Source organism: Equus asinus, chromosome 13 (genome assembly GCF_041296235.1).
Source record: "Equus asinus isolate D_3611 breed Donkey chromosome 13, EquAss-T2T_v2, whole genome shotgun sequence".
Taxonomy (NCBI): Eukaryota; Metazoa; Chordata; class Mammalia; order Perissodactyla; family Equidae; genus Equus; species Equus asinus.
This window is the reverse complement of record NC_091802.1, coordinates 51453489-51481198: the sequence shown is the minus strand read 5'-3', so window position 1 is coordinate 51481198 and position 27710 is coordinate 51453489. Positions and strand designations below refer to the sequence as shown.

Below are 27710 nucleotides of genomic sequence, written 5' to 3'. Positions count from 1 at the left end.
ATCTCAACGATTCTACAGGAAGCCCAAAGATTCTTGCACCAATTTCTTCTCAATTTTTTATTTTTTATTTAGAAATAATAAAATAAGACATAATATATAAAAATATGTACAATCCATGGTTTGTGCAGTACAATAGGAAGACTTTAGATACAAAAAGACGGCAAACGGGAAAATAATAACTATCATGATTGTCAAAAGCCGGGATTGTTCAACTCGTCCAGAGCCCAGAGCTGAAACCCAACAGAACTAGAAAAGAGATTCTAGTTGGGAGTGGGGAGGTGACGGTGCAACACTTGTTTTTTTTTTTCACTTTAACAGTATAGACACAGAGTGAAAAAGAACTCACTCTACTTCTCAGAACAAGCTTTTTACCTTTACTGAGTGGCTTATAATGAAATACGAACTGACATTTGTTATTTGAAAGGGTAACATGATTTGGGGGACAGAGCTCATCGGAACAAACATCAAGGTTTGGGATGGGAGTTTATAGAGAAGAAAGGAAGTGAAGGGAAGAAATAATGCATTAATAGAATAAAAACAAAGTAAAACAAACTTTCTCCAGGAATTTGGAAATGACTACAGTGCTATGGTGACATCCTTAGAATGTCTGATTCAAGTATACTCTTAGAGGGATAGAAAACTATTCCTTTCTCAATAATCAAAATAGAATTCACTTTGTCTACCACTTGTTTAAAAATAGCATAACCAAGAATCTATGCCTCCTCCCAAAAATATAATGCCCATCTAGATATGGGCAAAAATTCTTTAAAAGGGAATAATTCCTAAGTAAATTCAGAAGGGGTTTGCTTGCAATAGAGAAGCAACACGTATCTGGAATAGACCCCAGATATTCACGATGAGTCTCTTCAGTCTGCATTCTAATGACATGTGTACACTAATTAAGGAGACCCAGTCAACAAGGACAAAGGTTTTGAAGGTAAAATGCAGCAAAAAATGTTGTGCATTACCTGTGTCTTGGCTCTTGACAAAGAAAAATTGCCATTTAAAGCTTGTAACTGTTAAAATACTAATAACTAGAAAAAGCTTTCAAATGATCAGTCCATGCTGAAATAAATAACAGAAGAACATAGCAATATGAACCTTATAAGGCTGGTAAATATTTGCTAAAACCATGCTAACCGGTAGCATATAGGTACTAGCTCTCAGAATTGCTGCACTGAAATTATACTTTCTATGGCAATTTTTTTCCTTTACAGACATCTATTTACATTTGGCTTTAAATATGAAAATATCTGATAAACTTTATAAAATGTACACTTTAAAAACATAGCTTCTGCAAAATTTTCTTGAAAAAAAAAAAACAAACCTGTGCACCAGAAATGTTAGATTTTTTTTTCTCTTTTTCAGAAAGAAGTTGAAAGATTTCCCTCCCTCATTCTTGCCCCCGTACCCACCCCCTCTCAAATATCTCAAGTCATTTGAAATGGCAGCACTGTGTGTTTGGGAGGAGCCTTCTCTCTGGTCACCCCCATTCTCCACCGTATCTTCATTTAATTTACTTATCACTGAATACTCTTTGGTTTGATTATTTTCCTTTGCAAAATATTGAAATAGCAGCAGCTGAAGCCCTCGATACCCTCTCACTGTCAACGGCCAAATGGTTGCCTCTTCTATAAATTCTCTTGTCTACTCAATCCCAATCCCTCCAACTCTCTACTCAACTTCCTAAACCTGCCTTTAAATTTGGATTTAACATAGCATCCACACATTTGACATCTCTATCTTGGATTCAATGAAAATAACACCATAGCTTTCAAACCCATTGACTTTGAAGGCTGAGAACAGCAGAAACTGTCATATTATTGCAGGCACCTCATTCAGATATGGCTGTTCGAAACCAGAGACCATCACAAACGTCAAGTTACAAAACACAGGATTCTAGAACAAGCTGTTTTTTAATGGCATACAGGGATATAATACCATAAGAGAGTTGATTTTGAGACTCCAATTCAAAAGTCAGCAACACGAGAATTCACCAATAAAGAACTTTAAACCAAAACAAGAGTTTCGCTATTGAGCCAGGCCGGAAAAAAAAAAAAGTTTCTAGCAAGTCAGGCAGCCAGGCAGGAGAGGCTTCTGGAAAACAACATGTCCTTAGTAACCTGCCTTAGGGCTCCACAGGCGACAAGGATCAGCTCAGATTCAATCAGGAGTGTGGATTCATAAGAGGAAATAATGCTTTTAGGCCATTATCTCCCTTACTTGTGACTGTGTTATATGTTTTATGGCTCTTGTTGACCCTAAAATACTGAGACATTTTCGTTCCTACCCTCTACCATCAAAGAAAGCAACCTTCCTCTCCCTGCTGAATACTTGAGCTGACGTGCTAGATCAAAGTGCCTTGTCCTCGTCTCACTGCCTCTTCATTTTGGCATCGGCAGCAAATACAGACACTGTAGGACTCACTCCAGACAGATTGGAAGAACCAGCCTAGAGGCCAGGTGTGGCATCTTTTGAAGGCAATGTCAGGTTAGAAATGTCCTGACAGTCAGGGCAAGGAATTCAGCCGCAAGGGTTTAAACTTATTTGTCTTTCATGTTAGATGGCTCAGTTTTGAGGATGCCAATAACTTCAACCTAGGTCTTGTCTTATGGAATAAATTTTGGAATGTGCAAAAAGGGAAAATCCAGAAAAGTGTAAGAGCACATACCATCTCTCACCTTCTGTGTTAGCCTGGCTGGCACTACCTCACAGGAAAGAAAAGATGTTGATATTGTGTTATGTGTGTGTGTGACTTTTACTTTCCCTTTCCTCTTCCTCCTGTGATACGAAAGTTACATGAAAGAACACAATTTAAAAAGCACTACACTTACTAGACTCTGTGTATGATGTTCTATTTTCTGAATAAGGTGCAAAAGGAGAGGGCAGTTCAAGGTCTTGCTGAGGTTCAAAGTTATTGTCTCTTATTTCAAGGCAGCCGGAGGGCTTTCTTTCCTTTTTAGTATAAGCTCCACTGTGCAAAAATGTGCATTATCTTTGGTATTTATTTTAGGTAGTCTAACTTAAAATTTGAGATAACCCATTAACATCATGGAGGGAAAAAAAAACAACAAACCAACCCAGAGGCTACCATTTGGCTAGTGTTACATAATGCCCTTATGTAACCAAAGAGAAAGAGAGAGAGAGAGAAAATCAATTCTAGCAAACAAATTACTGGCCTCAAAAAATCAGGCTCTCGTTTTTGGCAGCTAATAGCCAAATACTTGCCACTTTGAAGCGCATATCATGAGCTTTCAATAAAGTTCAACACTGACTTTTAAATTACACGAAACAAAAACTACACTGCAACAAAAAGACAATTTGTGTTCATGTAGTTAGCAGCTTTTCAAAAATTAAGGCAGAGTCTTGCCTTTGTTATGCCATTAAAAACATTCTTGTTCCCTAAAGAGAAGCATTCTGGATAAGTCAAACACCCAACCAAGGCTTGCCTGCAAGTTCAAGTTTTGTAAAAACACAAAACAAAACATAAAAACCCCATAACTTATTCTACAACACGTATGTGCCATCAGGTCATGGGGAAGCATGTTAAGTGCTTTACATGAATCTTCGAGCTTACAGTCTTTCTTTGAAACCACTGTGTTAGCCTCAGTCCCTTGTGGCCACTTGCCTTGACCCACCTCTTCGCCAGTACCGTCGTCTGAATAACTGGGGCCTTTGACCAACAGACTGTGTTTTAAAGTAAATATTCCAGAGAAGGAATCAGTCAGTCATATCTCCGATTCTCGCCGTAAGGGCCTGGGCTCTAGAGGTACACTTGCCTGGTTGTGAAGGTCTATGTCAGGGGGTGTGTCCGTACTAGTGCTTTCTGGAACTCCATTTTCACTGTCATCTTCCTCTTTGCTTGTGAGAGCAACTTCATTTTCATAGCAAAATGAATTAGCATTTGAGAGAATATATTTCTTTTCTGCTAAGTCTCTGGCGCTACAAAGGGGAGTGTTGGGTACTTCATAAGTCTTGTGGAACCTTGAATAGTCCACTTTGTAGTAATGCTTCTCTTCAAAGAGTACAGGCTCATAGCGGTGGCCCCAGAGGATTTCATTTGCCAGATATGAGCTACGGCACTGTGTGGTCATGGCGGTGGCTTCCACCATGCCTTCCAGTATCACAACAATTTCAAAGTCTGCATTGTCAATGTCCTGTTTACTCAAATCATATAAAGGACTGTCTTCATCTATTTCATGGACTATAGTGATTGGGGATACCAGAAATATACGGTCAATTCCACTGTCAAACCCGACATTGATATCTATTTGATCCAGGGGGATGTACTCCCCTTCAGAAGTAATTCTGGATTTGAGGAGCTGTGCGCGAACATGAGCTTCCACCAAGTGGCTTTTCCGAAGATTGCCCACTCGCCACATCAAACAGAGCTTGCCATCTCTCATGGCGATCACAGCATTGTGACTGAAGACAAGAGTCTCATTTCTCTTCTTTGGCTTTGCCATCTTTGCCATGACTGCACCAATGATAAAGGCATCAATGATGCAGCCCACGATTGACTGGAATACCACCATGAAAACAGCAATTGGGCATTCGTCCGTGACACACCTGAAGCCATAGCCTATGGTTGTCTGGGTCTCAATGGAGAAAAGGAAGGCGGCCGTGAAGCTGTTGACCTCAGACACACAAGCTTTGCTCTCTTTAGATGCATCCAGATCCCCATGGAGCAGAGCTATCAACCAAAACACACAGCCAAAAAACAGCCATGAGAGAATGAAAGCCAGGCAGAAGATGACCAGCATCCACCGCCAGCGAATGTCCACACATGTGGTAAAGATGTCTGCGAGGTACCGTTGTCCTTTCTCACCCACGTTAATGAACTGAACATTACAGTGGCCGTCTTTCTTCACAAAGCGACTCCTGCACTGTTGTCGAGTGTGGACTTTACTCTTGCCGTTCCCAAAGCCATTTGCAACCGCCATGGTGGCCAACTTCATGCCGTCTTCTTCCGAAGAGACAATGCTATAGCGGTTGGTTCGCACACTGCCCATCGCTTCTGCTGTGGACGCCAGTGCTTCTGCTTTGGAAAACAGTCTGAGTTTTTGCAAAACCCTTTGGAGAAACAGTTTTGAATGTTCAGTGAAGACACACACATGCAAAAAATGTAAGGAGAGATGGAGGTCTCCAGGAGCCTTGAGGTTCTACCAAGGTCTGTCTACTGACATGCAGAGTTACCTTAGCAACTCAGCTGACATCCAGAGAACATGTCCTGCAAAAAAAGAGAGCTCATTTATTACAAAAGAAGTCATTATTAAAGGCTTCTACTCTCTAAGCAACATTTCCTAGCAAGACATAGAGTCAGATATAGATAAAAATACTCAGCATTGAATTACAGGACTTTAATTTCTTCGTACTATAAAAAATATTTTTTATTTTATTTAAAAGCATAAACTCATTAAACATAGAAGAGTTAGTTTTTTGTGTCAGTCTTTCAACCAAAAGTTCAGGTCGTTTTTCTCTTATTTTTGGCCAGCCGTCTAGAAGATCCTATTTTAACAACTTACTTCTCCTCTCTTAGCCTCTTCTTTTGCCTTCTCTACTTTCTAGGGTCCCAAATTATTAAGCAGAAGAAAGACTTTCTAAGTCCAAGATTTGTCACGAAGCTTTAAGAACTCAGACATTTCTAGAGAACATTTCATATGAAAGCAGAATATTAATATTAATTGAGTTCCAGGTGCATTATGGGAGACTCTTAGAGCCCTTGATGACATGGTTGAAATCGGAAGGAACAGACTATTTTGTTTAAATGATAAAACTGAGTAGACAGCCCTTATAATCATCTGAAATGGATCCCAGTTTCTGGAAACTGTTTGGGCTTCCTCCATCACTTCGCACACTTTAAAGCAGGCGCTATGCAGAAATGCCTGATAACATCTCTGTTAGTGCAAATGATTCTGACTTGAAGATGCAGGTTAGCTCTGGGGGAAAGAGAGATTCTGTTGCCTAGCAATAAGAGTCCTGAAATTCCCTGGAGATGGGACTGCCATGTGTAATGAAAGGCTAGGAAGCAAGCACCTTTGTGCCAAAGGACCAGGTCTTTATCGGATTGAGATAAGGCAGGAACTCATTTCATGCGGGTCCAATCCTGTGTTTTCCCAAACAGAAACAACTTTGTAAGAATAGATCATAAATGTCAGTCAGCTTACTTTCACTTTGAGGGCTGCTGTTTGCTATATGCTCCCATGGAGAAGGCACACACCTTTACCTAATGTGAACAAATAGTAGTTTTCAGTTTTCTCCTCATGCCTCATTCTCCCCTGGATAAAAACCACCTATTTACTTTAATTTTCCATCTTCGTTCCAAAGAAACTATTTTTTCCTTTACCAAAAGAAAGTCTAAGGTGTTTTCTTTACCAAGTATAAACTAATGAACTAATATAGCATAGAACTAAAAAGTAAAAGTGATTCTCTCCTTTTCAAAGAACCAACTCTACCTCCTGTAATATGGGGGGACAATGAAAAACAGATGGAAAGGATCAGAAATTTGTTGAAGCCCTGATAATGAGACTCCACTTTTCCTTTCTCCCCTGAAACCACATTAAGATGAAGCAGTTAACAGAATCGATTTCAGCCAAGCCAAATACAAACAAATAAAGCAAATCATCAACCCTGTTCTGTGCACCCCCTTAAACAGAGGCAAGGTGCACTGTCTTTGAAAATGCCTTGTTAACGTCTTTTTCACTTCTCCTTCTTTATCCAAGTTATTATGCAAGAATGTGCCCCAACACATTTTTCCTGAGATTAGTCATCTGTGAAAATTGCAATGTGTGTTACATTTTGGCAGCTTTTGACACCTAAGTGATGCCCGATTTCAAAGTGCCTTTGAATTACTTTATAAAAAGAAGTTACTGTGCCTTCCCAGTCTTCCACCTGCTTCAATGTTTTGTCTGCTTCCCTATGAAGTTTGTACTTGGACAAAAGAAACAAGACTCCTGTTCCTCAGGGTTCTAGATCCTGGACATGGAAAGAATTTTTTTAACAGTGATTTCAGCTTATTTGGCTCATATGAAATTGCCAAACATTTCTACACAAAAACAAAGATAATAATATAACATCTAATGCCAGTATACTTTCCAAAAAAGGGGAGAAACGAGCCTCATTTCAATAATGCTTGCATCCTTGAGTTCTGATTGACTTCAGAATCTTATACTATAAGCTGACACCAAGAAATTCCCTTTTCATGATTCAAAACAATCCTTGCATCTGAGTTACCATTAGGGACCATGTGTAGACAGTCTCAAATTTCTTTTGATTTATTTCTGCACTCTTTCCAGATTAAAGCATAACAACCATATGAAATCTAAAGACTGAATTACGACCTTCCAAAAATCTTGACCCTAGGACATTAGTCTGAATTCCACAAAACACACAATACCAGCTTCCTACGAATAGCTTTCCACATTTAGAACCTTGAAAATAGCCTGTATTGAGCGACTATTATCGTCTTATTTCCATTGCTAATGACAGAATCTGTTCCACATGCGGAGCATCATTTAGATATTTTACCATTTCTGCCTGGAAAGGGGAAAAAACAGCTTTTTGGCAAAATGGAAACTTTTGTCACTTCAAATAGATACGTTCCAAAACAGATTTATGTGTGTATATGTATGCACACACATTATGTATATTCAGACTTTTGTGGAGCTGATTTACATAGCAAAAATCTAGAACATGACACAGTTTGATAGGGTAATGGTCTCAATATTTCACCACAAAAAATGCTCTCCCTATCAACCTGCCTACACGCCCGAGTGGCTTTATGCATACAGAAAACTTCCCTGCCTGCTCTTTTCTCATTGAAAATCACCAATTCATGAGCATCTGGGAAAAACTTTCCTTAGGAATAGGGCTTTCGTGCAATTTTATTTTAGGCATATATTCATAATAATTCTCTGAGAAACATTTGATTAAGTGTAGATGAGAACAGTACGCGACCTGACTCCTTCATGGCTACAACTCAGGAGAATTGGTATCTGATTTGATGAACAATGTGTAAATTCTCCTTTCAGCCAAAATATCTAAGGGCCTGATGTAAATTTAATAGACACAAATAATCATTTTACCCAGGCCACAACCAATGAGGTAGAAAGTATTTCTGGGAAATGGAGAGGCTACATGTGGTGCTGTTCATGTTAAGACTATTTATAGGCTGAGCCAAAATTAAGCATAAGCGATGGAAAAAAATAGTCCAGTGTTTCAATCTTAGGTAGATGTTAAAGGAGAGAGAGCTATGGATAAACACAAGGTCAAGGAGATAACATGGTATTAATGAGTGACTGAAAATCAGTTTTATCATATAGGAAATATTTCCAATATGGATTATAAAAAACCAGAAAAATGTAATTATGAAGAATAAATGAAAATAGATGCCTCAATATATGCTCATGATGTGCAGTGAATAAGAAAGTTTCTAACTAAGGATAGGAAATAAGGATGGTAAGAGAAAGTGTACTGGGCTGACACAGAGGTCTGCTAACGAGTGTTTAGAGCGGCTATTCCCCAGCTGACGCCATATAGAGCAGCCTGAGTGTGCTCTGGGCACATGTTGCTATGTGCGCACAACTGCTAGCAGGCAACCTCTTAGAAGCTTAGTAAACAGAAGGGAGGGGGAGGGGAGAAGGGGGGGCATAAATAGATACCCATTTATCTATGTGAGCACCATAACATTTATACTCAACAGCGCATGTAGCATCCCTGAGCACTTGCAAAGGCTGAAAAATACACATATTTGGTGAACAAAAATATACACTAAAAATCACAAAGGTGAAATAATCCATCTGTTCAGGAAAAGATGTGGTCAATCTTTCAGGCTACTCAAAAGTCATACAAGGACTCTATAGCTGACCAGGGATTCCACAACGGGAGAGGCTGAAGGAAGGAGAAATACTGTGTGTTCTTAAAAGGAAAAGCCAAATTCGCAAGAGTTTGGAAGAAATATTCCTACGGATACTAATAACATAAGACAGTGCCACCAAAACATGAGGGGGAGGGGCTGAAAGCAAAATGAAATGACCTTGACCCCAACTCTCACCCCTCCCATCATCCTTGAAGTAACATCTCTATCTCCTGAGCATGGAGATTTTTCTGGATAATGGCAAATATAAATAAAATCCTTGGGGTGGGGGTGGAAGTGATCAGGAAAAAACTAAGTGCACAGGTCATATTCAGCAGATATGCAAAGGTTAATGAGAGGAAATCTGACAGCTTATTGATTATTAATGTAAAAGGAAAACAAGAGGCAAAAGGCAATATGCGTTCTTTGCATACCCAAAACACGTTTTCAAATAATGCGTTATTTCCTAACAGGTAAATTCTGAGTTTATGAAAATCCCCAGGATTCACAGCCGTATCCTAGTTACCATCTTACTGATCCGCTTACCCAGACACAGACATTAAACTGCCCATTTCCTATCTCTATTTTTTTTCAGTTGTCATGATGAGTCCACGTTATGATGCAATCTTTTTTCAGAACCAAGTCGTTTTGACCACTGTGCTTCCCTGAAACCACGCTGTCTCCAACTTAAGTATTAATACTATTATTTCTAAGACTAACAAGTTGCTTAGGGGAGAGTGACATATGACGTGAAAGTTTTGCGATCTTCAGGCTCAAATCCAACTCGGGCTCCCGCTCTCTTCCCCAGCAACGCAACTTTGAGACGCTCGCTCTGTTTGGAACGCGAAGCTGCGCTTGAAGCAATGACAAAGGAAAGGGAAAAAAAAAGAAGCCGAGGATCAACTAGCGCTGAGTCCCAAGGTTTGCCAAGGTTTGAGACCAGCGTTCTAGACGCGTGCCCCTCCTTGTTCCCCCCCCCCTTAGAGCGAGAACCGAACGCAGGCTCTCTCGCCCTTGTCTCCAAACTCAGTATCTCGCTACAGCTGGTGCATTGGAAGTTATGAGCACAAACAGATGCTGCAGAGAAATCTGTTTCTATTGCTCAACTGTTCCAAGCATGTCTCAGTATTTTTAGCTCTTGGGGATGTTCTGGTGCGCACACAAACTCTATAGGCATGATCTGGGACTCCGGAGCGTGAGTGAGTGCTACAACAGCGTGACAGCTGGGCACCTCTGGAGCAGCGGGAGAGGGTAGGGTCGGGGACGGCAGCCCGAGTCCATTCCCTAGGACACACAGGCAGCGAGAGAGAAGGAGGGAAGAAAACACACAGCAGCCCTTACCTGTTGCTGGCGCAGGAGCATGGGGACATGGAGTGGAAGTGGGGGGTACAGAGGCATGTAAGATCCAGTAGTTTGTAAAAGCGAGTGAGCCCAAGCAAACCAGAATTCCTAAGACCCAGCTTGCCGGCGCCGGGGAATGCGGCGCGCTGGCCAGGGCTCTAGTGCGCTCTGCAATATCCTGGGCTCTTTTGAGGCAGTCCACGAGATACCGGCCAGCCTGGCTCCACCCCCGGCCGCTGCCAGCCAATCGCAGGGCGCCTGGCCGCGCAGCCGGCCCCGGGAACGCCGGCGGGGAGGGGAGGATGCTACCGGCCGCTTGCGAGGAGAACCTGCCGCCGCTTCCTCCCCCTCCGCCCTCCAAGCCTGGTCGGGGAGTCCGGCCCCGGCTGGGGAGGAGGAAGCTGCGCCCCAGCTGGGACAGCAGCAGGTGGGAAGCTCTGCAGCCGGGCTTTTGCGGCCGCCTAATTGCAGCCTGGCCTTGGGCAAAGCTTCCTACTCCGCTCGGAGCCCCACACTTCCCTTTCTCTCTCCTCGGTGGCGGCTGTCCTATGCGTGCTCCTCGAAGGGCCTGCGAGGTGCCAATGCCGGGGCGAAACGTTTACAGCCGGGGAGGATTGCATTTCAGCCCGGGCGCGTCTCCCTTTCCCCTCCTTCCCACCCAGAGCTCACGTCCCCCGAATCCCCCGCAGAACCTGCGGTGGCGCGAAGGAGCCGCGAATTAAATGGGGAAAGGGACCGGGACCGGGACCGGCGCGCGGAACCCAGCTGGATTTAGAGGCACACCAGTGTTGCAACTGCACAGCCGCTTGGCTCTTTTCTTCTCCCGACTGTTCGTGAATTACTTACAAAGCGCCTAGACTTCTCTGAACGGTGAACGACTCCTTCCCTCTCGCATTGTCCGCCCTCAATCTCTTTCTCCACCACCGCCCGGCACGCTCTGCTGATCTAAAATCAGAGCAATTACAGAGTAGTGAATTCTCTGGAACAGCAACTCCTACAGCCACTCAGCTCTGCCCTCGCATCAGCGCCTCCCAGCCCTCATTCCCAGCAACCAGGCAAGAGCATGCAGACCCTTTAAAAACCCATGTCGAGTTCAGTGTTAACCCGGTCTGGATCCTGGAACGTTACAGGATTTGTTTGTGTGTGAGTGTGTGTAAATTGAAGAGTAAGTGACAGGTCTCTGAGAACTTTGGTGTCATAATGAAGCTTTGCTGTTAGAGGACATAATATCTTTAGGAGTCTTTTCCTTACACCGAATTCGAAATCCCTGAGTGTGTGTTGAATGTTTATTTTCTCAAGCGACCAAATGCGCCTTTCGTGCAGTTTATTTAAACCTCTAAAAGACCTCCTAGAGTTGCCAAACTACTTCAACAAACTAGCTTGTATTCTGAGCGGCACAGCCTGAGTATGTTTTTGTGCGTAGGAGAGGTGAAACCGACAATTCAAGGAAGGGTCTGCGCCGGTGCACCCTGGTGCCCACCTCCTAGCCTCATACCCACACATGGCCCCTAGGAGGTGCTGGTGAAATATGCTGAGGTTTTGCAGATACGTACTTCGTCCTCCGTTAGCAAGTGTGCCTCTTTCCCTAGCACTGAGCAAGATACTGAAATTACAAGCGTGTGGAATAGGTTGTGGACGACGTGTGACTGCTCTGATAACCAAACGCATTGCTGTTCCATTCCGTTTGTTGAAATTACACAGTACTTCAAGCCCTGTAACCGGTTGTCTTGCCTTTTAAAGGCCCGTGCGTGGGAACAATGCCTCACACAAGGGAGGTCTACGTTAACATTTGTCAAGTCATGTATTGTTTATAAACAGCTTGAATTAACTCAGCAACATAGGTGGATGTATAGGAACCCAGGCTGTAACCCAAAGCTCAAAGAACCTGGAGATAGACAAACTAACGCTATACAGCCAAAGGACAGACGATGAGTAACAGCTGGCTCCACTGCTTCTGAAATGTGTTTCCTCATGGATTTCTGCTAAGAAACAGGCAGGAGAGGTCTAAATAATCCCTTACAACATATTAAGCCTAATTGGAAGGGGGCTATTAATCATTTATATATGTTCTTTTCTTTATTATGATTCAGTCTGTGCACTAGTAGATGGCTAAGAATTTTCCAAACCTTGTAAACTCAGAGAGGCAACACTTTTATTTCCAGGTAACGAGTCTTTTGGAGATCTGTCACTCAGAAAGAGATGCCATTTTTCTGAAATTTGGATTGGAATTGTTTTACTTTACTATTCGACTCCAAATAAACTGAATACAGAAAGTTTCATATGATAGGAAAATCTTTGAAGAAAAGAATACAAAGTTACAAGATTATGATTGGTTGTATAAATTTAGTTCTGGGAGGGGGCAAATAAATATATGTTTGCTAATCTTTACCATCAATATCACTCTCACCTCCCATATGCAGCAAGGCTTATTTCTTCAAGTAGAAAGTTAGAGAAAAGCTGATTATTTTAATAAGCAGCTTCCCAATCTGAATAGAATTTTTATGTTAATTATTTAGCTGATAAGGAAACATGAATGGTTATATTTTGTAGGTAACTAAAACTTTGTAAATGCATGATAGCATTGATTAACTCCATTGCTTCATCTTATAAAGGGTAAATATAAATGTGCATTTTAACCAGTAAGTGACTTTTCACTGTGTTGCCCCTTAGGAAAATTCTAGTGTTCCGAAGCATTCAGTGCTTGGGTAAATACGCTTTTTGGAGCCCTGAGTGATACAGAGTTCTCTAGTCAGAGTCTGTCTTTTTTGGCTGAATCAGTCCTTATTTAGCAAAAATCCCCATGAATTTTGGACACAAATGCAGTTGGGTGTTGGGATCCATCTGTGGATTAAATTTTTCCAAGGAAATGACAATTATGGTCTTACTGATTCCCTCCACAGCAACCACCTAGAGTATTAGAGCCAAATATTAGTCATATTCCAGATCTGCAGTCAGATTATGAATGCTCTTATGACGCAGAAGGTGATTGTTCCACTAGGAGCACAAATCTTTCCCTTGCACTTATATGAAGATCTCCAGCAATTAGATATCTTTTCAGACTTCCATTAACCATGCATGCAGTCCGATTTCACAATGATAAGAGAGAACTCCTGTCATTTGCATCTACTAGGTATTAAGAACCACTTACTAATCTTCACAGTAATAATTAATAGTAATAAGTAATAAATAAATGTCAGATTAACTTGAAATGAAGACAGGGTGGTTTTGCAATCTGCTGCTATGAGGACAAGTCATCTACTAGGGTATTTTAAGGCACTGAATGTAATCTTACCTATTGGAAAACAGCTTTGGCAATTTCACTTACAGCATTGATAAGATGTAATCTTCATATTAAATTCAATAAATGTGTTTGTTGAGCAGCTACTTTGTACTTTAGCTATGTGCTAGGTGATAAGGGAGACGTAAGAGCCCTGGGAGAAACAGTTCCTTCCCTCTAAGAACTCACAATCTAATTGAGAAGACAACTATGCACCAGTTAAATCTGATGACAAAATACAGTATGAAGCAGCCTAGGATTAAGTGCTAAAATGGATTCAGCAAAAATTTTTTTTAAAATTCTGGAGAGTTTCTGAGAAGTGGAATGAAATGGAGTAGGATTTATGAGGAAGTCTTTAGGATGGCTACTATATGTAGTTGTGTTGAGGAAGCTGAGAGCCTATGAGCAAACAGGATTGCCTCCTCATTCAGTTTATGTCCTGAAATGCCTATTATGCCCTCAGATCTTTCTATATACATGTAACTTTGTGTATAAATGACATGTTGCTTCTAAGAATGGCGTGTTCTTGCTGCATGCTGCTGCCTACACAGACGTTATTTCCTCTAAAGCAATGGAATTTATTCCACAAGGCTTTATTTGCCATTTGTTAACACTAATAACACAGCAATGATGTTTTAATTGTCTGTCATACCAGGAATGCAGCATATCACATAATGGCTTTTCTAAATAACAGATTTGTTTGGGTGAAAATTATTTTCTCTGATATATTGTATGCATCCTCAAACTCTCTGATTGTCCCTATGGCACTCTACATATTTCTAGTATAGCATATTTGATTCCTCTCATGCAATTACGATTTTTTTCCCTATGTTTGTTTCCACTGACCAATAGTGAGCTTTTTGAAATTCATTACCATGTCTTTTTTATCTTTATATCTTCATTTCCTCGCACGTGGTCTAGTAAATAAGTCGGTCTCAATAAATGTCAGTTGAACGATGAAATGAGTGAAAGTAACAGTATTTTTGAGTATAACATGACTTCTGAATAATGACTCAGTATCATTGTAATAATCATAAGCTATGTCATTTTTACCTGAGATGGAATTGGCCTACTAGGGTCCAGTAAGATCACTGTCCTCTACATTAAATGACCCTAGACTAAGTGTATTTGAGTCTCTTGATTGTTTTTCCTCCTTTATCATCAATGACAGGCTTCATTTCTCATTTTTGCTTCTGCTAATGTGCCTTGAATCTAGACTGTCACCATGCTCTATCTAATTTGTTGATTCTAATCTGCACTGGGCTCAGAAATTATGTAACCAAGGTTGTTAAAAAATATATGTAAAGTAAAAGCAAATATGATCTAAAGGGCTTAAAGTGAAGGTACATATATATATATTTTTAAAGATTTTATTTTTTTTCCTTTTTCTCCCCAAAGCCCCCCGGTACATAGTTGTATATTCTTAGTTGTGGGTCCTTCTACTTGTGGCATGTGGGACACCGCCTCAGCGTGGTTCAATCAGCGGTGCCATGTCCGCGCCCAGGATTTGAATTAATGAAACACTGGGCCGCCTGCAGCGGAGCATGAGAACTTAACCACTCGGCCACGAGGCCGGCCCCCAAATGTATATTTTTGAAATAGAATGAGCAGATGCTAAATTTGGAGTTACCTTGTGTCGGTCAGTTTCCTTTTTGAGTAAAATGTTTCAGAATATGGACTTATGACATCTATTTTAGCTTCTCAGAGCACTTAAACGCTTTAGTCCTTGTATTTACTGTGTTATGAATAGTTGAGGAAGACCTCTAGGTAAGTGAGGTACCTGTGTGTTTGCAAATATGCATATGTCGCTACATTTATGACAACAAAATTATATATTCATTTATTGAGAAATCATTTGAGTGCTTACTGTGTCTATTAATATGATCTTTATTTTTCCATCAAATATGTTAAGATGAACAGCAGTAAGTGGGATTGTTCTTTAGGAAGCTCACACTTCCAGAGCAGCCAAGTTATTATTTAGTCACTTACTCTTCTGTCGTGCTCGGGAAGACTTCGTTTATCTCATGTGGGTGAGACAATTACACTCTGAAAATCTCATATTCATCTTAGGGCCAGACCCTCCGTTACTATGGTTCTTCACACAGTGATGACAATGGTCCCTAATGTCCCAATGGCACATTAGCTCTCTTAAAGGTAATGAGCCTACAGCCTCAGTTCATCCTCTGTTGACATGCATGGCAGTTCCTTAGGCCAAGTAGCCCTGCTGTAAGATGCATGCAACTTGGCTTTGTTCAGAACTAACAACAACAGAAAGATAACTTCAGACAGCCAAGGTTACTCGCTATTGTCAACATTTAGGGAATATGCCACAAACTACAAAGAAAATGCAAAACATATTTTGAGTAATGTCAACAATATTGTAATGATACTTTTGAAAGAAAGGGTATATACCTGAATATCTAGCTGTGGGGATATGGACCTTAACAGTTTGTGCATGTGGTTTTCAAAGTGTATGAATATATTTAAGTCTTTTTTTTTTGGTCAAAACAATACATGCCCATTGTGGAAAATGTACAAGATAAACATTAAAAATATAGAAGAATGTAGGAAAACATAGAAAATAAAATAAATCCATATTCCCACCATTATGAATACTTTGGTGTATCTCTTTCCCTTTTTCCTACATTTTTGTTTCTATTTTTATATCTTTATGTATATATTTTTTATAATTTTGAGATCAATTTTGTGATTTTTTTGATACATAAGTATCATACCTTTTAGAATTATGTAGCATTTGTCATTCAATTAAAAATCATTTGAAAGCATATATTTTGTTTGCATATATTTTATGTCCATAATACATATGAACCATACTTTAATTAATCATCACCTATCCTTATTCCTTTATATTCATTTTTGTTTTATACTCATAGGAGGATGCATTAACTGTCCTTGTGGATTAATGTTTACATTAATCTTCATCTCTTACTATTTTCTTAGAATAGGTTTCCAAATGTGGAATTACTAGGTCAAAGGGTATGATCTCTTGAAACTTTTTTTTTTAATTGCAGTTCTTTCAAGTAAAATCCCAATGCATTGAATTCCAAGGATGTTCTAAATTATTTGACCTTTACACTGGTTACACGTGGCACAGTGGGGAGAGCCTGGGCTTTGGGTCAGCCTGATCGTGTTTGCAAGATTGATCAAACTAGCTAGTGAAAGAGTGTTATAGGGATTAGAAATAATATATATAAAATGCCTGACACACAGTGATCACTTAGATAATGGGAGTTATTTACGTTACCACTGCCGCTACTACTACTAATGAGTAAAATGATACGATTAATAAATAAAGTAACTTAGTTGAGGGAATAAGATATTTTAAAGAGATATTTCTATGTGATGTCTTTAAATAACATAGCAATCTAGTGCGGTGCCTAAGTGCTAAAATCATAAATGAAGAGGTAAATATCCAAGGAGTTTGGGAACACAGTGTAGCTTTATCTGGAAATATAGGTGGCCTTAGACAAAGATTGGAAAGTAAATTTTCCAATTGATGGTCAGCATTTGAATAAATTGCTGAATAAAGGGATATTAGGGTTGAACGTTAAATTGGGGCCAGATTTTAGACCCTTAAGACAAGCATGAGGAGTTGACACTTTATTCTTTAGACAGGGAGGGATTTACAGATGAGTGAGTAGAAGAATAAGAGATGTAAGCAGGTCTGTTGGAACGTTAATCTAACTGTCATTTCTTTATCCATTGCCTCTGGCTGTGGCTGTACCATGTGATCTTTTCTTCTGTTTTATTCTTCCTGTGATTTCCAAAATCCCAATTTTAATTTGTAAGAAAATAGAGATATAGAAATTATGTTCCAAGAAAGCTCCTCATGTGAGTGGAAGCTGTACATATGGATTCTAAGCCTGCTGATTTCAAATCTAGTGTTTCTCCCTCCATTTTCTGCAGAATATAACTTTTCATAGCATCTCTGTGCAGACAAATCTAGAAATCATAGAATGTGACCTATATTTTTCACACTTACTAATTCCTCCCAAATTATTTGTACCCTGACTATAGTATATAAAGTGTGGCTTTTTACTCCTTATGCAAGAGCTAATTCCAAATATTTGGCTCAATTTTTGTGCTTCTCTGTGGGAGAGTTTCTTCCTTTTTAAAAATAAATTTAATCAGTATCTGAGGATTTCAATGAATCTTTTCCTCCTTCATTGACGAGTTTGCATTCTGCAGGCATATATCCTCAATTGATATTTAATCCAGGCTTTCGATAAATTTATGTTTTAATATTCAAAGCCCTTGTATATAAGTTACAAATAAAACTTGTATTACAACCATGCAAAAATAAAATGCTGCACCCTACTGCCACCAATAACATTAATGACTAAGGATAGAACAAATAACATTAATATCATTAAATGATTATTAAAAGAAAACCCAAGTTATGTCATTACTCATTTCATAGGTGCTTATGTAGATAGTTTAATGTACTAAGTAGGATGAAATTCAGACATTTCTTCTCCTGCATTTGGATTTGAACTACATACAGCATGTTTCAAATGTTAAAGAAATTCAAATGAATTATCACTGTGAACAAGTGTTTTAGAAAATTGTTTCTGTGGTTAGCAATAGAGAAACTCTAAACTTATAACACAGACTTAAATTCTGTTGCCAGTGTTTCAGCTTCTGATCTTCATATCAGCAAAGAGGATCTCATTTCAAAACTTGTATTTATACCAAAATCTATTCTTTTATATGGTTTGCATAACTGAGTCACCAAGTTTTGGCAGGGCAGGAACTGACATTATAAATAATGCTTTTTTGTAACCTGACTGTCATTTCCCTGCAGGTAAACTGGAGTACGTGAAGACTCATACTGTAGCTGTTAAGTCAACTTGGGGGAGAAAATGAATTAGGAGAGCCAGTTTTCCTGTTTACTGAGATTAAACCTCTTACGCGTGTTAACACATGCAATAGTGCTTTCAAAAACAAATCCTTGAAAAATAATGATATATTTCCCTCTTGGGCAAAGTCAAACCCTAAAGCCATTGCTCTTAATGTCTCTTATTTTTATATAAAAATGTTGTGCCTCAGTACACGATTAAATGAAGGAAGGAATGTACTTAATAAATTAGTCGGCAGAAAGCAAATTCAAAGTATGTATAAATATGCAGACACACATACACACACACAGAGTTATATCTGTTGACCTAATAATGATGACACATCTGAAAACCTCATAAGAGGTTGAAGATGGCTAAATTTTGATTTATAGTTACTTACTTCTACAGAAGAGCTATAGCCAGCTTTGAGACTCCATTTCTCAGTAACTGGCATTCATGATTCTGATTTTATGGTGTTCAGAGTTCAGTTATATTTTACAACTTGCAATTTAAAAAAATCATCTACTCACCCATTTCACACATATTTCTTATGCATTTAAATATGAAAAATTCAAAGTAGGTAGTGGCAACTCTCTCAGTATTTTCCAAAAATAGAGTAATCTATCAAGATCCAAGGCTAAATAGCTTCAATAGTTCCATAGAACACTAGCTAAGTACACATCACATAAGCAGTTCTCTTAGAGTAGCAGACAATTAAAATGTTATTTTTATTTCCTTGTAGAGTTTCTCTGAACATCTACCTGACCAAAGCATCATTTAGCACAAAAGACTTAGTCACCAATGCCATATCCATAGTTTCAAAATCCAGACAGAATAATGGAAATTTATGCGTCTCCTTAATCCAGGGCTCAAAATGAATCAGTGCCCTTCCCTAAGTGAATTAAGCACAGAAATCAGTTCCCTCCTCTCTACGTTCTGTCTTCTTTCCTCATGCACTGCTTGCCTTGGTTCATTTTTCTTCTCCATGGTCCACATATTGTTTCAAATCCTACAAAAAGGGGATTGGAACCCAAACATAGCCAGTGATCCAGGCAGAGTGCTCAGAACTATATGACTACCATAAGCATTTGGTTCATCTCTAGAAATGTAGCTCAGGATCTGCTTGATTCCAGCTCCACAGGCTCCATTGAAAAGCATAACCTCTCAAAGCCACATGTGGGAAAAGCACCAAGCACACTTAATAATAAAAAACTAACCCATACCCTGCAGGTGAGACAATCCAGTCAGCACAAAAAAAAAAAAAAAAAAAAGAAAAAATTGAAATTATTTCTCCATAAGTGAAAGCATTCTCTGTGAATTGACTTACAGGCCATGACATAAAACCAAAGAAAAGGAGGAAAGAATAGAAAAAAAAGAAAGAACTCTAGGCACCCACAGATGTTCTGTTCTTTCTCTTGTCTCCTGAAACCTCTTCGGAGTCTCCATCGGAAGGCAGCCTGATCTGCAGCCCATTGCAAGCAACATGGGACCTGGAGATCTCTCTTACAAACGGTTTCACCCCTAACTCCACTGAAGACCCCCTCAGACCAAGAAAAATTTTTCTCACGAGAGAGTTTGAGAGAGTCTATGAATTCATGCTCGAAGTGAATTTCATAATTTCCTCTCTGTGCAAATCCCAGGGTATTTATTTCTCTTACGTAATTTCCAGGGAGTCCGTTCCATGACCCCACTTCTATTCTGTTGGTCTACTGAGGGACCTTACCGTCAAACAGTTACCCTTGGTGAGAACATACCCGAGGACTGATATATGACTGCAAAGGAACTTAACAATTCCTGGAAGGAAAAGGGTTAAGAGCCAGTAAAAACAGCATAAATTTACACATGACCTAGTATGATTGCACTTTTATTCTCTTCCTTGCAAGGAACAACAACAATGGCAACCTCCAAAACTTACACTTCTGGTCTCAAAAGCCTTCTCCCGAAAGGAGATATTTTCACCCACTAAAGATGATCTCAACAACTTTCTGGTTAGAAAGGATCTCTAGACAGAAACATGTACTTGCTGGCGAGTTTTCTTTCAAAAGAACCTAAAAGGTTCATTACATCATGGAAAAATCATCTCAACTATTGGGCTGAAGGGAGCAGCTTGTGTGAATGGTTTGTGATGGCTTGATTCTGGCTGACAAGTTCTAGAATTATAACTGCTTTGTCCCAATCCTAACTTGCTAGGAAGGGAGATGGCTTGAATAGCCAGAGGACTTGGCTTCAAAAAGAATTATGAGCAGATAAAAGCCACTGCAGTGGTTTAAGCAAAAAAAAGCACTGGCCCTGAGGAGAAATAGAGAACATGCTTTCCTTTTCCTTTATAGATGGGATCAAATGCTCCAAAGAGTGAATGAGAAAGATGCCTCAGTCCTCTGTCCTAACCCTGCAGTGGAGGCTTCCCTAGATGAGCAAGGTAGCTCATTGCAAACTGAGCTCTCAGGAGGGGAATCACATGGCCCAGTAGAAAGCAGACAGAGCTGGGCTGCAGCCACTGAGAGGTAGGAGACCCTTTCTCCAACTCAGATTCCTTAACAGCCCAATAGTCCTCGTTTCCCTTTCTCCTCGAGGAATTTTCCATCAGTTGAGAGCAAGGACATCAGTTATCATACTGATGGGAGATATTGCACTTTCACCCTTGGCCACGGATGCATCTGGGTGGCTGTGTATTTGCCTGCAAAGCCTACTAATGCTAGAGTGGCGTGCAGCAGCTGGCCCGGCCATGTCCTGCCAATGTCGCTCTGTTCTCTTCCTTCTTTCTCCTCCTTCTTCCTGCTATCTACACGCAAATTCCTCAAAGAGAATCTCTATGATGCTTCCTGGCAACAGAGCTCAAATATCTAGATTAGCAGACATCTAGAAGAGCTGGTCTTGGGAACTTTTGAATACTAATGATCGTATTAGAAGTACTGATGAAGAGTGGAATTAAAATGGAAAAGGTAGCAACTCAGGAAAACATAAAAACAATATTTAGAGATAGCATGGTTAGGAGATTTTTCTTTAGAAATCTATTCTTCAAAGAACTCAGTCCTTTATGTGGAGTAACTTTCCTGGCACCAGATGTGGCCAAGTCTGAAATGAGTTCTCCCAAACAGATCCCTTCTTTTGTTCATGAAAAACAATAGAGGATTGAGCGTTTTTGATGGAAAAGTGTCTGCACGAGAAAATGACCCAGAACAGAGATATATGCTGCATGGGTGAACATCCTTATAAGACTTACAGACTTATAAGACTTATAGAAAATAAAACCTTTTTCTGAAAACTGGGCCTTTCTGATATTTTAAATCAAGGTCATTATATTTTCCATGATCCTGCAGCTGGGGTCTGCAAACCACAGCCCCCAGGCCAAATGTGGCTCACCATATAGAAAGTCCATAAGCTAAGAATGTTTTCACATTTTTAAATGGTATTGAAAAAAAAATTTAAGAAATAGTAATATTGTGACACTGAATAGTTTATAAAATTTTATAAAATTCAAATTTCTATATTCGTAAGTAATGCTTTATTAGCACACAGCAATGCTCATTTACTTACAGGTTGTCTCTGACTGTTTTTGGAAGAGTTGAGTGGTTGAGACAGAGACCATGTGTGGCCCACAAAACCTAAAATATTTACTAGCTGGCCCTTTACAGAAAAAGTTTGCTTACCGCTGGCCCAGAATAACGCTATGGAGCATAAGGCCGAATTGAGTAAGAAGGGTGTGAATGTTATGGCTCATCTCTGATTCTAGTCAGCTGAATAAACTTAATTGTAGGATTTATTTAACTGTTGGTGCCTCCTTGTTAAAGTGGAGATAAAATGCTCATAGATTTATTTTAGGATTAACTCCATAGTGCTTATAAAATATGTATTTAAACAATATTTTCTGTTCAAACTAATTATAGTTGACATATTTTGATCAAATTCACCTACATGTTAAAATTAAGTGGCTTCCAAGTGGGTTCATAAAATAGAATTAAGGTTACTATTCATATCTATCCTTAAAAATCAAGGAATGTCGAAACATTCTATGGAGATTGATTTTTGAAAATCTATAGCTAGGCTGTTTCAAGCTTGCTTGTTTCAAGATCCCCATAGAGGGATCTGAGAGTCTGTTGAACTCTCAGGCAAGTATTTCACTTTGGGTTGCTTCAACTCAACAAGTCTTGAGTTTGATCTCATTAGCAATCGTTAAATGTTGCCTTTAAGAGTGTTTAGTGATTGGAAGACAACAGAGAAAACAACAAATAATTGAATAGATTGGAGTTTTTTGCAACAAAAAAATTATTTCTTGAAAAGTGTTTAAGAATTTCTTTTAATTTTGAATGCAGACTATATCATATAACGCCATTTCTTTGAGAAAAAAATTTATCTGTTTGTATCAACTTCTGTATCTGCACCTCCTTCTGTAATTGTCTTCAGTGCTAGGATTAGGGTGTGGTAAGTAAAGCACTGAGCACCTCAAGTGTGAACTTTAAGAGGCACTAAAAACCCTCCAGTAATCAAGATAAGTAATAGTTCAATGCACTATTTTTTTAAATAATAAATAATGCAAAATAACCCATAATAAACAAAATATGTCATCGTGGTGTGTGTGTGTGTGTGTGTGTGTGTGTGTATGTGTCTGTATCTTGTGTAGAAACATCTGGAGGTAGGTACTCCACAGAAGGTATGGTGGTGGCCCCATGGCATTTTTGATGGATCTGGCTCTCATGTCTCAGCTCTAGTATCATATATATATTATATAACCTCATATATATATAATATAATATATAACTTAAAAACAATGACCTAGTTAGTGTGATTATAATTTATTTTTATTTTCTTATGTTTGTTTTTTGGCATTTTCTTATTTTTCTCTAAATATCCATTTCATAATATAAAGAACAAAACCTAATACACTATATAATTTTAAGACTACAAAGAAGATATTCCTTTTTTATTAAAAGTTTGTCTTCTTTATTAAGGCCAAGATGCAATTATGATCTTTCATTTGCTGAGGTGGCTACAAAGAACACTGGGTAAGTGCTCTTCCAGTGCACGTAGACTTTGCAATCTTGTTTCTCTATTCATTAGAGGAAAAAAATATTTTATCTGTCTAGAAACACAACTAAATCATTCATATAATAGCTTGTTCTTCAGCTGTTAAATGAGTGAATGCAGAAATAGTTCTAAATCAACATAAGTTCACTGGTGGAAGAGGCTAAGGGAAATTCCCTCACTGGGTTTAATTAGAAAAAACAAAAAGTAGAAAGCACATTTTCACCATAATTGAGTGTGCAGTTTTTACCACGGTGCCCATAGAGGGCAAATCCTGGTAAATTTCCTCTAGAAACCAAAGTAGAAAATCATCAAAGATTTGTTCCTGCTATAAATTTCTAAGAATTACTAGAAGTTTGGTCTTTTCTCCTTGAGCCCCGTTAGATGTGCCTATAAAACCTAATTTAATCCTATTCTGTAAGAGTTAAGTTGTCTGTTTGTTTTAATATCAAAATCTCAGTATTACACAAATGGAGCTCTTAGACCTGCTCATTTGAATATTCTTTTTTTTTTTTAAAGATTGGCACCTGAGCTAACAACTGTTGCCAATCTTCTTTTTTTTTTTCCTGCTTTTTCTCCCCAAATCCTCCAGTACATAGTTGTATATCTTAGCTGTGGGTCCTTCTAGTTGTGGCATGTGGGATGCCACCTCAACATGGCCTAACGAGCCGTGCCATGTCTGAGCTCAGGATCCAAACCCTGGGCCGCCAAAGCGGAGCACACAGACTTAACCACTCGGCCACGGGGCCGGCCCCGTTGAATACTTTCTTTAAGAGGAAGAGAATTGAGAGCACATCCCATCGTTAACTCTCTCTTGCCCCTGGTTTGTCGTTGCGTTATTATACTATGAAACGCTAAACCCACAGACAGACCCTGTAAATCAGATTCTAACGTGAAAATATTGATTTTCAGTGAGCTTATTACTGATAGATTTGTCACCTGACATTAATTTTTTCTTAACACAATTAGGTGGTAGCATAATGGTTGTGCTTCCAGAGAGAACAGTTAGCCATTCAAATCACGTGACATATGTGGGTAGAAATTTCAGAATTGCCTCTGGGAGTCAAGTAAAGAGAACTACAACAGAGAGGGAAAAATCAAATACGAACATGGATGGGATTTAAACAGTAATAAATTATTACATTTCATGAGAAATTGTAGGAAGAAAATTCATCAAACACTAAAAAGAAATAAAGCCAGCCCATTCGTTTCAATGGAATTTTGAATGTCAGAGTCTACTCTAATGACATGGAAATGATGATATTAATTACCTCAAACAATATAGGATTCTCCCAAGTCCTTTATGTTTAGCATTATAAATTTTATTTTAGAAACAGATTTTAGTGATCTTTGGAGCTAAATATTCATCATAAATCCATGGACAAATCAATTCTCTTCTCTTGTCCTGTTTTTTATTCTGCAAACATAGAAGAGAGAGTTGAACAAGATCTCCCTTAAGATTCTTTCCAGATTTATTTTTCTGTGATCTCTTTGGCCAAACTAAAATGGCAGGTTTACCTTATGCTTTATTGACCCTCTTGACAATTTGATCTACTAGAAATAAAATTGTTAGAATCAATTTTCAAAACTCCTGCATGAATGTAAGTCCTTTGACAGTCATATAATTTAAATGATTATGATATGAACACAGTTAAATATGAATTATTTCCTTAGTGCTCCATGACCTGAGTGGTTTCAGTTGTATGACATGACTATATGTCTTTTCTGTTTGTTTTTGCACAGTTACTTTAATCTGATGATCTCTGAAGGTTGATATAAGGGTATTGTTACCAGTATTGCCATTATTATCATCATTATCATTTTAGTTTTCAGTTCAGAGGATGCTGAGCTAAAGACAACTACTTTCTTTCTTCATGGCCAACACTGCATATGAGTCTAAAAACAAAGATGTCTGTCTTTTCAACATAATGCTCTTTCAGGATTGTGGATTTCCTTTATACAGGCTTCTGGAGAACTAAGTAAACATCCAGCAGCTATCATTGAAAATAATCAAAAAATAAGATAGTGCATTTGATACTTTCAAGAGTGTTTCCTTTGTAAATATTTGTTAATAAGCATACAAACAAGTTTTCTAAGCTCTCTCTTGTTTATCTGTTATGATAGTCAATAAAAATCAACGATTTACTGTAGGTATCTGATAAGGAGCAACTTTACTATAAATTAAATGTAAACACATCTCTCATTCAAATATTACAATTGAATTTACAATGACAACCACGAAATATACATTAAATTAGAGTTTTGTTTATATCATAAATCATAATATGCCATATATCATATATGTGAATACTTTTAAGAATGTACACTGACTATTTTTTATTAAACAATACAGTAATGCATGCCCGAGTATACACCCAAACACAGCTTTACAAATACTTAATTTCTATACTGAAAAACCCATTAGCACACTTGAATCCATCAGTCACACTTGAATCCATCTCTCTCTCTCTTTACACTTTCAATAAGTGAACTTCTCTAGTTTTTATGTTATGATAGATTGATTGAAAATAGCCCTATTGGATTTTAGCATTAATTAACTGGATACATTGTAACAAAAAATTTTAAAGGCATGAAAAGTAAATTTAAAAATAAAATTTAAAAAGACTTTCTTCTAAAAGGATCGAAGACTATATCCCAAACCAAAGCAGCACCAAATCCATTAAGGTCTGTCCCCTCTTCCTCCCAAAAAAGTGGAAACACAAAGGATCCATTGGGGAGGAAATCATAGCAGGGGAGGGTATATAGATGAGATGGGACTAGCTTTAACCAGTCCAGTTTTGATTATACACAGATTGACATTATACACAAATGTGTAAGAATAAAAATCAAATCTATGGATGGGAAAAAATAAGTTAAACTATCATGAGAACAAACAACTGTTTGATTGAAATTTTTGTTTCTCAGTTGATTGCGATTTAGCTCCAGCATCAACCCACAGTAGCCAAGTGGCCACTGTTCCAGAACAATGTCAGTTTAAAACAGATTCATGGTTCTTTTGCTCATGCACTCAGCACTTAGTAGCCCTTTTATTATGCTTTCATATGATATACTAAAAAGCTTATGAAACAGTATCTAGACCCATGGCCTAGGAGAGAGTCCCGACAAACTTGACACATTTCCCTCAACACTTGGTTGTATTGTATGACCAAATAGAGAAAACGATGGAAATCCGTCACGTTGTGAAGAGTCATAGGTTTTTTCTCTTTGGCCTACTTATGTAGTAAGATGTTCTTGAGCCAAAATGGTGATCTGGTCATTTATTTCTAGATTCTCACAATTAATGTTTCAAGAGCAGATTAAATTAGTTATCTCTTTTTATTGAATTGTGTGTGCATGTGCTGCTCACAAAAATGAAATGTGTTCATTTGAAAAGCCGAATTTTTGTTAGCTGGTAAATTCCTGGGAACTAAACTTTATGACAAATGTTATAGATGAAGAAAGACACACAGCCATGCTGGCAGCTGTTACTTTAAATGTAGGATCACAAACTTCAAAGGGGACTTTGGGACTGCCTGGCCATCCTGTTATAATTCTCTAGTTCATTCACACTCCTGGTCTCTGAGATGAGTCTGCGAATCTTTTCTATCTTCGCTCGAACCTCTAATATCCTTCACTCTCATCTGATTCCTTTGCTTCTCATTACACTGAAAAAATGGAAGCAGAGAGAAGAAAACCTCTTCAACTTTCAGTCACCTCCATCCCAACATGAAATCCACCTCTACATCTCTACCTACTGTAAATGCTGTTTTCCCTCCCAGGTCTGTGGCTATGTCATCCCTCCCTCCACTCATAGACTAGATGCCATCCCTTCTCTTCTATTCAAGGACTCTACTTCTTTAATTATCCCCTCTCTCCTACATCGTCTATTTTTTCCTCTCTATGGGATCATTCCCATCTGTTCATAAACATGTTGAACTACCTCCCACGAACAAAAGAAAGAAAAACACAAAGAAAGAAATAAAAAAAGGAAAACTTCCCTTGACCCTATATCTCCCTCCAGCTTTTACTTCATTTATCTTCTCCCCTTTGTATCAAAATTTTTCAAAAATTGTCCTTACTTTCTCACCTGTTCTTCTCCATTGAATCTCCTTGAGTCAGGCATTGACCTTGGGCACCCTTTCCAAAGTCTCTGATGCTGAGTCCCAGGGTCAATCTCTTCTCTCATGTGTGATCTGTAAGCAGCATCCAGTGGTCAGTCACTTTGAGGGTCACTTTTCTTACTCGGCTGTTAAGCAACCACTCTTCTCTCATATCTCACTGACTGTGCCTTCTTATCTTCCTCTAATGAGTTTCCTGTTTGTCTCAACCTCCTGATGTTGCAGTGCCCATGGTTCCC

The 27710-nt window shown here is 38.8% G+C and overlaps 2 protein-coding genes across 5 annotated transcripts in view; one reads left to right on the top strand and one right to left on the bottom strand.

Annotated features, from left to right (window-relative positions):
• Nucleotides 1-42: 42 nt before the first annotated feature.
• KCNJ2 (potassium inwardly rectifying channel subfamily J member 2) lies at nucleotides 43-27621 on the bottom strand. 3 transcript variants are annotated; one of them, XM_070483509.1, is made up of 3 exons: nucleotides 27433-27621; nucleotides 11042-11140; nucleotides 43-5230 (listed from the first exon to the last, which is right to left on the bottom strand). In XM_070483509.1, exon 3 carries the CDS (start codon nucleotides 5010-5012, stop codon nucleotides 3729-3731), a length of 1284 nt encoding a protein of 427 aa, XP_070339610.1. In that variant the 5' UTR covers nucleotides 5013-5230; nucleotides 11042-11140; nucleotides 27433-27621; the 3' UTR covers nucleotides 43-3728. The 3 variants fall into 3 exon arrangements, with proteins under 3 accessions (XP_070339610.1, XP_014695152.1, XP_014695151.1); XM_014839666.3 differs by having other exon boundaries at nucleotides 27441-27621; XM_014839665.3 differs by lacking the exons at nucleotides 11042-11140; nucleotides 27433-27621 and adding an exon at nucleotides 10196-10375.
• LOC123275930 (uncharacterized) overlaps nucleotides 10332-27710 on the top strand; it is a 51253-nt gene continuing 33874 nt past the window's right edge. For both annotated transcript variants that reach the window (XM_070483522.1, XM_070483523.1), the window contains exons 1-2: nucleotides 10332-11250; nucleotides 23281-23334. In XM_070483522.1, the coding sequence (XP_070339623.1) occupies nucleotides 10332-10970 (639 nt within the window). In that variant the 3' untranslated portion in view covers nucleotides 10971-11250; nucleotides 23281-23334. The remainder of the gene's footprint in view (nucleotides 11251-23280; nucleotides 23335-27710) is intronic.